Source organism: Impatiens glandulifera, chromosome 1 (genome assembly GCF_907164915.1).
Source record: "Impatiens glandulifera chromosome 1, dImpGla2.1, whole genome shotgun sequence".
NCBI classification, from domain to species: domain Eukaryota; kingdom Viridiplantae; phylum Streptophyta; class Magnoliopsida; order Ericales; family Balsaminaceae; genus Impatiens; species Impatiens glandulifera.
Window position 1 is genome coordinate 150914665 of NC_061862.1, and position 13032 is coordinate 150927696.

Here is a 13032-nt window from a genome sequence, read left to right on the forward strand (position 1 = left end):
AAATAACTATTGGTTATCTTGAAACCATAAATGGTTATTAAAATAAAGAAATTAAAAAGCATAATTGTAGGACCATAAACCAAATATAATGTCAAAACAAAAGAAACTTTCCATTTGTACAACAAACCAAATGCAGAGAATTGTTGAGATTGATTACAAAGAATTACAACTAAATGTCATAAATGGAGAATTGCAACAAAACTAAAGAAATAAAATGGAAGTTTTTTAACCTAAAAAGTGAAAAAAGAAGTTAAGCTGCAGCTGCCTTTCTAGGTGACTTCTTGCCCTTGGTGACCACCTTAGCCTTGGATGGAGAATTATCTGTTTCCTCCTCCTCGGCCGCGGCCTTGTCTTTCTTCTTGGGAAGAAGGACAGGGTTAATATTGGGCAAGACACCACCATAAGCAAATGTTACCCCTGCAAGAAGCTTCCCAAGCTCTTCATCATTTCTCACCGCCAATTGAAGATGTCTTGGAGTTATCCTACTTTTCTTGTTATCTGTAGCCGCAATCCCAGCCAACTCAAGAACCTAATTGATTATATATTAGCATCATCTATACAGAAGATATTAAATAATTTATATATACCTCAGCCGCAAGATACTCGAGAACAGCTGCTAGGTAAACAGGAGCTCCTCTTCCAACACGCTTGCCATAACGACCTTGCTTCAAGAACCGCCCGATCCTACCCACCGGAAACTGAAGACCGGCCTTGACCGACCTTGAAATCGATTTCTTCTTTTCACCGCCCTTTCTAAAACCTCTCTTAGACTTGCTACCACCCTCCATTTATTTTCAGAAGAAGGAATCGATTGATTGATTGCTTAATTGCGAGAGAGCGTAGAATACAATAAACAAATACGTCACTTATATGCATGCACTGGTATGTATGGTAGAGAGTAAAACGGTTTTGCTTTTGGAATGTTTTCTGTTTGTTGACAGGTAAGGAAAAAAATATTAGCGGCAAAAATTATGGTTTGAAAAGTGAAAATATCTAAATACATTCAATTCGGTTAGTTTGCACAAATTAACTAAATTGTTGACGTTAGTTTGAGTACTCGATCGGTTTTGTATACTAAGATGTATAACTAAATTGTTGACAGTTTGAAAAATCATTGAACGATCGATCGGTCTTGATTTATTGGTTAATTCGGTTTAGTAGGGTTGTAAATTAAAATGCACAACAAAATTGTTGACGTCGATTTGAAAAATTATTGAAGGACCGATTTTGGTGTATTGGTTGGTTCGGTTTGGTCGGTTGACATCGATTTCAATTAATTTTTAAGGATCAATTTAAATTTATTGGTTGGTTCGGCTCAATCGGTTTACCAACAATTTTTTTCTTCAAATAATAGGTTTTAGTTTACTTATCGTTGAATTAGTTTTATAAATTTTTATTTGTCCTTTGTCAAAATTTATTACAAAATAGTGTATAAAATATATTTAAAAAAATAGCAACAATAATACTAATAATAAAATACTCTTAAAAATCGGTTATAACTTAATTATCAAGAAGAGAGGTATAACTCTTAGTTATAACTGAATATAATTATATGTTTTTTTCTTATGTTAACCATAATTAGTTTGTATGTAAACTATAATTCACAACTAATTTTTAACCGTTAGTTTGAATTATTTTTTATTTTTTGATTGGTAGTTTTGTATATTAAAATGGACAAATAGATCGTTGACACGTTTCAAACCCTAAGTTTTAATTATTTATGGTTGGATTAGTTTTATCAAAAAAAATTCTTTAATAAAAAATCATTATTATATAATGCATAAAATATGTTTAAAAAATAGCAACAATAATATTAATAATAAAAAACTAATAAAAATTGATTATAACTTAATTATTAAAGAGACATGTATAACTCATAGTTGTAACTAAATTATATACGTTGTTTTTTGTGTTTTAACCATAATTAGTCGGTTTGTGAACTAAAATTCTAACTAAATTATTGACGTCAGTTTGAATGATTTTTGAACTATCGCTTCTGATTTATTGATTGGACAACCCGATTGAGAAAAGAATAATGGGAAAGGGGTCAAGCATTGACCGTCTCCTCACATTTCTCATTGAACATTCACCACGAATAGAGATGTCATTTCCATTTCCTCCGAAGCTATAGACCAAAAGCAAGGTCATCCCATCCCATCCTTTGTGTCGATAATCTGAAATAGTAACAGTAACAATAACAATAGTAGTCAAGGTTGATGATATTTGGAGAAAATATGTATTCACTTATGTACATATTTTTTATGGGTCTAATTACATACACAACTTCAGCTTTATGGTCAGCTCTTTACACAATTAAGCAACAAGGATGATATATTTCAAATGATAAATAAAAATCTAGACTAAGGATTACCGCTAATTTTGTCAGTCTCCCTTTATCTAGTAAACCTCAATATACAAGGTCCCAAGACCTTTTATATGTTTCTCTACAACAATGATAATATATTCTTAGCATAAAATAAAGTTACTACTTGTCTATGAAAATAATGAATATGTTATAGTAAAAACGTAGAGGTCTTTAACTAAGGTAAAAACAAACCATGGTTATTGTACAATGACTAAAAAAACTATGGTTATACAACTTTCTTTTAACCACGGATTTTTTACCGAGATTATTATCAAATATTTTTAACCACGTTTGTTTTCTTCCCAAGGTTATAAAAGTCGGACTATAAACACAGTTTTTACTTGATTGGTAATAGACCATGCCTTTTAATTATTTACTCGCCCCTTGATTTCTTTACCCTATTTGTTGTTTCTTATTTTCTTTCTTTACCTGCAAACGCTTATTCTAAACATTATCCTTATTTCTTTCTTCTCCATTAGACAATCAATTAGGTAAAATAAGGATTTTCTACATTAACATTTTATTGAGTCATGTTTTATAAAACTCTTTTAAGGGAATTAATACAACTCAACTAGTTGAATGTGTAATTTTAATCCATCCAATATTTTGTCTAAATTTTCTAATGTATAATATCAATTTGGTTATTTGAATTTAATTTTCAGCTAGAGGATATATTAGGACTGAAGTTGGTGATAGTTAGTCTCTAATCCAATTTTTTTGTTTGAATATTCTCATTATTTTTTTAAAAGGCTAGGTTTCCTTTTCTCTTTTAGAGTGCGAGTAATTCATGTAGGTTAAACATATAGCCTACAAACACACTCAACCAATTTAATAGTCGTGTTAAACGTGTCATTTGACGGTAATGATGATAATTTGAAACCGCCCGGTGGTAACCGAACCAAATTGCCCTGTTTGAGGCAGTTTTCCCCCGAAACCGAACGGGGATGGGGCAAAGATGGTATTTGTGTCTCCACCCCACCCCACCCCGATCTCACCCTAATTCTTTCCCGAACACTAGAAATACAATTAAATATATAAAATCACCCATATATTTATTTATTAATTATAATTTATAAGAGTGATAAGTTTATTTCCTTATAATAATATAAAATTTCAATATATATTATATTAAAAATTCGTTTATATAATTGTTTTTTTTTTTTAAATATTTTATAAACGGTGTCCCACGGGGATTCCCCGAAATCAAATGGGGCGGGAATGGTATTAGAAAAATCTCCGGAATAAAAACGGGATGTGGATGGTAAATGCATTCCCCACTCCGAACCACCCTATTATCATCCCTATCTAATGGGCTCGATCCTAAAACCTTGGGATGTTAGGGATATTCATCTATTTTTGCTGCATGAGGGAATATTCTCATTATTATATAATAATTTATTTATTTTTTAAATATTTTATAAATGGTGCCTTGCGGGGATTTTCTGAACTAAAAACGGGGCAAGGATGGTAAATACATTCCCCGTTCCGAACCATCCCATTGTCATCCCTATCTAACGGGCTCGATCCTAGAATCTCAGGACGTTAGGGATATTCATCTATTTTTGCCGCCTAAGGGAATATTCTCATTATTGTGCCACTACAATTTTGGTTGATTGTGATATTATAGGTCTCATTTGAAAGCAATTAATAATTTTTTATTTTTGTATCGAGATCCAAATGAGAAATAACCAATAAGTTCTAAATTTGTGTCTATTTACTAAGTTTAGTTTCCAAACAAAATCTCATGTGAATACAATACAAAATTTTGGTATCATGTAATATAAGGATTTTCTACTTTAGCATTTTTTTGTCCATGTTTTATAAAACTCTTTTAAAGGGAATTAATACAACTCATCTAGTTGAATGTGTAATTTTAATCCATCCAATATTTTGTCTAAATTTTCTTATGTATAACACAATTTGGTTGTTTGAACTTAATTGTCAGCTGGACGAGATATTAGGACTGAAGTTGGTTCCTATTTTCTTTTTTAATATTTTCATTATCTTTTTTAAAAGGCTAGGTTTTCGTTTCTCTTTTAGAGTGCGAGTAATTCCCGTAGGTTAAACATATAGCCTACAAACACACTCATCCAATTTAACTAGTCATATTAAACGTGTCATATGTCGGTAAGGATGACAAAATTAAAACCTCCCATCGGTAACCAAACCAAATTACTCCATTTGGGGCAGTTTTTTCCCAAAACTGAACGGGGATGGGGCAAAAATGATATTTGTATCCCCCTCCCCGATCTCACCCTAATTCATCCCCGAACACTAGAAACACAATTATATAAAATCACCAATACATTTATTTATTCATTATAATTTATAAGAGTGGTAAGTTTATTTATTTATAATAATATAAAATTTTAATATATATTATATTAAAATATTTGTTTATATAATTTTTTTATGTTTTTAAAAATATTTTATAAACAATGCCATGCGGAGATTCCTTGAAACCAAACGGGACGGAGATGGTATTTAAAAAAATATCTGAAATTAAACGGGGCGGGGATGGTAAATGCATTCCCCGCTCTGAACCGCCCCATTGTGATCCCTATCTAATGGGCTCGATCCTAGAACCTCGGGACGTTAGGGATATTCATCTATTTTTGCTGCCTAAGGGAATATTCTCATTATTGTGCCAGTACAATTTTGGTTGGTGCAGATTCTCAAGGTTTTCATGTTCATGCCACTTTAAATAAAGTAAAAATAAGATAAAATCATAGTTGCATGTAACTTTTCTTTGACAATATAGTACTCTTTATTATGTTCATATCAATTTGTTTATAATGTGGTTGTGATCATATTATAGGTCTCATTTGAAAGGACTTAATAATTTATTTTTGTATCGAGATTCAAATGAAAAACAACCAATAAGTTCTAAATTTGTGTCTATTTACTAAGTTTAGTTTCCAAAAAAAATCTCATCTAAATACAATACAAAATTTTGGTATCATATAAGATTTTAATTGATATGGCCTAGTCACTCAAGAAAATTCTAAAGCTCAAAGAAAGTGCTAGGATGATGTTCAAAATACAAATGAGAGATGGTCATAGTACTTTATTCTCACACGATCCTTGGTTTGAGAATAAATCAATTGATCTTAAGGAGGAGAGTTTGCAAGAACTCGAATAAGGCGAGATTGTCAAGTTACTGCGGCACGTGAAATCAAAGATGGGGAATGGAATACCCAACAAATTCCAAAAGGTAAGAGAATCCTTGAATCTATTCAAGATCACAATTTATTGATCGTATGGATTCTCATTGTTGGATGGTTGAACATGATGGAAAATTCGTTGTAAGTTTGGCTTGTGATACTATTCGGAACAAAGAAGATATTGTTCGATGGTATCATATTGTTTGGTCTCCCAAGATATTTTGAGAAACCAATTCATTCTGCGGCTGGCCTTTCGAGAAAGACTTCTTACTCGTGATAGGCTTAAATGTTTCATGAACATCCCGGATTGAAAATGTCTTTTATGTGATGACAATGAGGAAACTTTGAGTCATTTACTTGGGTGCTGCCCATTTCCCTTGGATTTGTGAGGTAGATTTGCTAAGTACATGGCTCTCCCCAACTTCCCTAAGGGGTGGATTGATATGAAGGAAGTTGTTATTATAAAAGCGAAGGGTAATCAGTTATATACAAATGTTTTCAAATGTTGCTTTGCGTATAATGTTTACCATGTTTGGGCAGAAAGAAACTAAATGGCGTTTTTGAGAGTGAGATGCGATGTTGATAAAGTTTAGAAAAACATTATTTTTATTGCAATTCTCTTATCCGTATTTGGAGACGAATACCCAAGAATGAGCAAAATTAGAGTTTGTGCCAATATTGGAATATCGATTATAATGAAGTCACCTATCTTCGCGATTTCAAGGTAAGATGAAAACTCATGATTGTTTGGTTGTTCGGTTTTTTTTTGTTTGTTATTTTGATTGTTGTACTCATGTTATTTTATTATGTGTGTGAGAATTCAATTTTTTGAATTCCGTTTGTTGAAACAAAAACATTTTTTCCCTTAATACTAAATTCATGTAAGTTTTTTCCCTTTGGAGTTTTTTTTTAATGAAATGAAGTCATTTTCTAAATAAATAAATAATAATAATAATTTTGATATCCATGTGTTTCTAAATGTGTATTAATGGTGTTTATAACATCCAAATTTCAGGAATTTGGCATCCACATTAATTAATTGAATTAGGCTTATGGAACTGTTACGAGTACAACTATTAGGGATGTGGATTGAATAAATTATTTTAACGAGAAATTGATATTTTTCATTTATTTACAGTTGTAAACATGAAAATTTGACATACTCTATTTTATAAATAATATTATTAAATTATAATAATAATAAAATAATATTTTGAATTTTAAATTCAAAATAACCCAAAAAAAGATTAAAGTATAAATTAAGATTAATTATTGTGATAATTAAACCCTATTTAGAAAAATTAAATAAAAATTCAAAAATAATTTGAGATTAAAATATTGTATTTATTTTACACAAATTAAACCTAAGAAGGAGTTTAAATTATATAATTATGATTTTAAACATAAATTATGTATAATTTATTGTTTTAAACAATTAAATAAATACCCAAAAATAAAAATAATAGACATAATTTTTATTATGTTTCTAAAAATATTTATTGTGTAATTTTTGGTGAAGAGAAACGCAAGAAAAATATTAAAATTTGATTTCAAATAACCTTTTTATAAAATTAAAACAGATAATCCTATATAGCCGAAATTATGTTTAATTGATGCAACAAGATTTTTGATCATCGAATCAGCGCTGAATTTTCATCTAGTGCCTAGGAATCATCCATGCAGCCGGATGTAACAAAGTCAATGCGCGCCCGAGCCGCATGGAATCAACTAACGGGACGATGACGCCCGTTAGCCCAGACGCGAACGGAACACCAACATCGCGTTTTGGATTGATCAAAACAGTGTCGTTTTGATAATCTTCTTCGCGAGTTCCAGGCAACCGCGATGAACTCCGGTGATCTTCTAGAAGGATTATTTCCTTCGTTAGTCAACCTTATCCTCTCGATTTTCTTCCCTCGTTCTCGCCTTATCATCGCCATCATTAACCCTACACCTATTTACCGTTTCTTCCCCTAGAACTAGGCTGCCATGAATGAGATAGAATTAAGGATAAGAACTTTGATCATCAAATTTAAGTTGAATTCCTCCTCCTCAAACCTAGTATAAATAGTCTCTAGGTCATTCTCTATCACTCCATCAAAAAATTATCACATATTACATACATAATCGAAGAAATCAAATTCCGGCCAAGAACAATTTTTTTAAAAACTTCTCCAGTGATCACAGCTTCGATCCAGAATTTGGGAAAATTTCCAACAACTCATTGGAGTGTTCTCCAGCTGTTGGTATGTTTCTAGATCCATTGAATTTCAATCTGTGGTTGAAAATTAAATTTGTGTTAGTTTTATCGGTTTAATTGTATGATTTCTTTGTTTAGAATCAATCCCTAGATCTTATATGAAATTTCTGTTGAAAGAGTATTAATTAAATCAACTTTAAACTTAAAAAACGAAAATTTGAATTGAAATTATGGATTTTTTAAAATAATGTTCTTAAGCTTTATTCTTGAATTTTTTATTCAAATAGTTGCTAAACATGTTTGTAAACATGTTAGGGTGATTTCTAAATCACTGTAACATCATCCCGACCATGTTTGATTATATTGAAAATTTGAAAAAAAATGAATTGAAATTTCGTTTTCAAGAGTTGTTATAGAGTTTGAATGATGTTCTTGTTATGGTTGTGTTCAACTATATTTATCATTTCAAAGCTAATGAAACAAAAATCAGACCATGAAATGGTCTAATTCAAAAAATCTCTAATTTTGACCTAAAAATTGTTTTTAAAAATTGATCTTTGTAGAGATCGATTGATCATGATTAGGGTTAGGTATTTTGATTCCTACAATCACATGAGTTGATTGCAACTTACAGATCTTGATGATCTGAATCAAAAGTTATAAGACCTGAATTTCTTGACCAAATTAAGAACATTCATAACTGTTGGGACCGAGGATGAGGACCGAGAATCTTAGCCATGACCGAGACCAATGATCCATGTTCTTGAGTCCGGACCTAGAGTAAAAACTGGTGTTCTTGAGTTAAGACCGAGACCAATGACCGATATTCTTAAGTCAAGGACTAGTATCCATGCGCTAGGACCGATGATTAGGACCAATGTTCTTGAGAAAGGACCGAACACTCCCTTTAGCCTATGACCGATTTTTTAACCTAGGATTCAGCCTTCTCTTAGCCTAGGACCGATGACCTCCTAACCCTAGGACCGAGAACCTACTAACCCAAAGACCGAAGTACCAGACCGGTAAACTAGACATGGGACCGAGCCTCCCAGGCCTAAGACCAAACAGTCCAAGTTTGGGACCGAGCCTCTCAAACCCAAGGCCGAGCCCTCGGGACTCATTGACCCATACTCCCGAGCCCTAATCTAGATCCCCTAAAATTAGACACAAACCCTAGGATTCCGGTCCTAAGAGCAATTGGTTCCACTTTTTCAAAATCCAAAATTATTTTTATAATTTTGGAACCCCCAATCCATTTTTAAATAATCCTGAAAGGTCAGAAAATGATATTTAAATATTTTCGAGATATTTCCTCAACAAATATTTTGGCTAAGGCTCCGTTTGGAATTTATTTTTAAATTCTAACACTCTTCTGATGTCTTGCAAGTTTTTTTACTTAGTTTTATATCAACGTAATCGCAAGTACGCCCTTTTAAATAGTTTTTTACAATTATTTACATAATTTAAACTTATCATTGTTTAGGACCCCTGGAATACTAATTAAAGAAAATAAATTTTATGAATAAATCTTATAATAGCCAGACTTTATTTATTTTAAAATAAAATTATCCTTTGACGGGCATAAAGAACATAGCGCGGAAGCCAATTTCTGAGCGTAACCAAAATTAAACCCATTATAGAAATTTTGGTATAAAGTGCGTTTATACGTACTATTTTAATGATTTTTCTAACAAAATTATTTGGTGACTCTATATACAAATAAATATTTTTTTAAATTAATTATGTTTGATTAATTTAAACCATCTTTTGGTTAAATTATAATTTGATCCAGGTTATTAAAATTTGAATAAAGTTAATTAATTTTATAATTAATTTTTAAAGTTTTTGAGTATTTTCAAAAATATTTTAAAATAATATTTTATTTTAAAACAAAGATTGACTGGTACGCAAATCAAGGTTTAAACGCATCGAAACTCGAGACACCCTACGATGTTCCACGTATTGCCATGTTCCAGACATGTGCTAAGCTACTTGGAGTGATTCTTGGATTTACAACCGTATGTTTTTTTGTTCCAGACATGTGCTAAGCTACTTGGAGTGATTCTTGGATTTACAACCGTATGTTTTTGTTTAGTGGTTAAATGTATTTATTTTACTGGTGTTTATTATGTTGATCTTTTGATAATTAAATAATGTCGGAAATTGACTTTAATTGTTGGATATAACTATAATCTTTATGGATCTAAGGTAACTAAAATAAGGTATTTAAAATAAAAATTGCAACCGTCTTTTTATATATAATTTTTTAGTTAAATATTTTTTTAAATTTAAAATAAGTCTTAAAAAGAAAATTGTTTGGTTGAATTACATAATCGCTTAAAGTTGACCTAACCAATTAATCAAAATAATCGTTGAGCTGAAAAATATATAAAAAAAAAACGCTCAAACCAAAAAAAATTCACAAAATGCTTTTAAAAATAGCTGGAAAATATATTTTAATAATATAGTTCAAAATCATTTTTTGAAAAAAATGCGTTTAGCGACACATAATAATTACCGTTGCTAATTGAAGCGTCGATATCATTTTGCTGAATGTATCTCTGCCAACGCTTTGTTACGTGTCAGTGATATCATTTTGCTGATTGTATTCATTTACATATTCCAGAATTCATACTTTATTTCCTTTATATCAAATTTGTCATAAATCTTACAAGACCATAGGATAATTATGTTCTGCAAAAAAAACATATCAAAAACAGAAAGATTAATTATTTTATAGAAAAAATATACATATTCTCTAATGAAAAGAATTGAAAAATAATGTCAAATTTTATAAATAGATGTAACCAATTACATTAAAACATTTTCTAAAAAAGAAACAAAATTACACACAAAAAAACTCAAATTAAGGGTTATGGTTGATGAGGAGGACGAAAGGGGAGAGGAATGACACCGCCCTGAGTGTCCAATGCATATATCATTCTGGAAGAGAATCCAGGAGGGGGCGGTAATGGGTCTCTTATTAAAATCAATCTTGTACCGGGATGATGATGAGCCGAAGAAGAAGTAGCAGCAACAGCAGCAGCAAGATCACGAGTTCTGGTTCTTTCTTGACCTAATGTCCTATTCACAACCGGTGGTTGAACTTCATTTCTGTTTCTAGGTGGCCTCCCAAGATGAATCCTTATGGATCTCTTCCAACAACGGTAGTACCTGGTGGTCATTTCAGGCTCATACAATCTTGTTGGCACATTAATGACATGATCTACTATGGGCCGAGCATAATTTCTCCACGCAATCTCAGATGTTCCATCTTCACGAGCAACTTGACCTACGGGAATGTCTTGATCAAACCCGAACTGCATCCCCACTCGATGAGGCAGATATTGCTCAATGCAATCCACTTCCACCCCAACAAGCTCGGATACCCTGATACAACGGACAAAGTCCTCCAGAACTTCCCTGTCTAAATATGTGTTGAACACCCTCTCCACCTTCTTACCATACAGCTCTGACATGAACCCTTTGTAATCACGGCTTGTGTATGGCCTCCATACAAACTTCTTCCCGCTCTCATCGAAAACTCGACCGATGTTTTCATTTACAAGTCCCTCGGTCCTCGCAATATGCCATCTGCATATTCTTGGCTCGGTCATCCCCACTGTCCTAATGCCCTGTGGCCTCAAGGACTCGAACCTCTCCCATATCCAAACCTGGACCAACTGAAAGGGAGCCCAAAGTGTGATCTTATTCGGCGGCCGCCTCGATTTAGATGGTTTGCGCGTGCTACGTTGCTCCCGTCGTTTAAGCAAATCTAGGTCCCGATAAAGGCTGGCTAGGACAGCCGGGGCCAAGGCGATTCTGGTTGCCCTCGAGAGGTGTACGGCAATTGGGAACACATTGGTTCGAACTGTGTCAATCGCCGGTCCAGTGAAAACGAATCTGGACAGCCAAAGTGATAGGAAAGCTTCATGCTCTATATCACTCCCACTGTCCATGAACTTGTCCATCCAAAGCTTTTGACAAGCTCTGGATGCTTTGGAGCGGACAATTTCCCTTCTCTCCGCTATCAGCAAATCTTCAACCTCCTTCAAATCGGGAGTTTCTAATGGCTTGAGAACACAAAAGTCCCCCAGACTGAAACCTCCGATTGCGGCCACGTCTTCAAGGGTGACCGTAGCTTCCCCCCATGGGAAGATGAATGATTTGGTTTCGGAGCACCATCTATCGGAGAGTTCGAGGATAACCTCCTTGTGCTGTATGATGTTACACAGAGAACCGGTGATGGCCTCTGCAATCCCAGCTCTCTCCCATATAGGTTGGTAGAGAGGGCGCATTTGGGACACCCATTGTTCCCATCGTGCTGTACACTTTCTCCAACCATCGAAGTAAACCTCGTCATTTGGGACAGGGCTTGCAGAATGAGGGATCATTATTGTGGGTGAGGTTTCCTCCACATTTAGGGAAGGGAGGAGAAAACGAGCATTTCTGCGAATAGGTTGTCCACCCCTTGAAGGTGACATCACCGTCTCTTCTCTCTCAACCATTAGGGTTACAATAGGGGCAGCCATTGACAACAAATACTGAGTAGCAAGAGGCAATAAGCAATAAGCAAGAGGCAAGAAGAGCAAGCTAGAGGAGGAGTAGAATTCGTAGATTATTTTGATAGTTTTTGTTTTCAATTTATAATACTCAAAAGAAAAAATATTGTAACATTTTACTTTCTTAATTATCTACATTTAGTAATTATTTTTAAAAAAAATTAGATTTCAAAAATCTTATTACATTAAATAATTTAAAACTTTTCTTTTTATAAAAACATTACATTTAGTAATTATATAATAAAAAAAGAAAGAGTCATTTGGATTTCAAAAATCATTACTCTTTTATATTAAATAATTTCAAACTTATCCTTTTATAAAAATAATACTTAATAGTAATTATATAAAAAAGTAAAATATATTGGATTTCAAGAATCATAATTGTTTAATATTAATTAAATTAGATGATTTCAAATTAGGAATTTATAATTTATTAGAACATATAAAATGATGTATTAATCAATTATCAAAAATGGTATAATATCTTTTATGAGATTTCTTCTATATAGTTCTTTTCTATTTTTGTATGGAATAATTATATTTCTTTAATAAATTTCATAATAAATTGTTAAGAAAGAAAATTAAATAATTTTATTTTTTAAAATAAATAAATAATACAATAGATGTGATTAAGTAAATGAATTAATCAACCACCCATCATTAGTGTAGTTCTAATTCTAATGAACCTTGCCATTATAAAATTGATTAGAATTTTACAATGTAATGGACTATTTAATTATT

At 32.3% G+C, this 13032-nt stretch overlaps 2 protein-coding genes across 2 annotated transcripts; both read right to left on the reverse strand.

Moving 5' to 3' along the window:
- Positions 1-250: 250 nt before the first annotated feature.
- LOC124910927 (histone H2A-like) lies at positions 251-788 on the reverse strand. The gene is made up of 2 exons (XM_047451528.1): positions 588-788; positions 251-529 (listed from the first exon to the last, which is right to left on the reverse strand). The coding sequence occupies exons 1-2, from the start codon at positions 786-788 to the stop codon at positions 251-253; spliced, it is 480 nt and encodes a 159-aa protein (XP_047307484.1).
- A 9814-nt stretch (positions 789-10602) lies between these two features.
- Positions 10603-12261, reverse strand: LOC124910943. The gene has a single exon (XM_047451529.1). It carries the CDS (start codon positions 12259-12261, stop codon positions 10603-10605), a length of 1659 nt encoding a protein of 552 aa, XP_047307485.1.
- Positions 12262-13032: the final 771 nt, after the last annotated feature.

What these genes read in the sequence shown, in the direction of transcription:
- LOC124910943 (XM_047451529.1), bottom strand. Translation starts at nt 12,261, where the DNA reads ATGGCTGCCCCTATTGTAACCCTAATGGTTGAGAGAGAAGAGACGGTG.
- LOC124910927 (XM_047451528.1), bottom strand. Translation starts at nt 788, where the DNA reads ATGGAGGGTGGTAGCAAGTCTAAGAGAGGTTTTAGAAAGGGCGGTGAA. An exon ending in TCGAGTATCTTGCGGCTGAG is followed by an intron (nt 530 to 587) that starts GTATATATAAAT and finishes ATAATCAATTAG; the next exon opens with GTTCTTGAGTTGGCTGGGAT.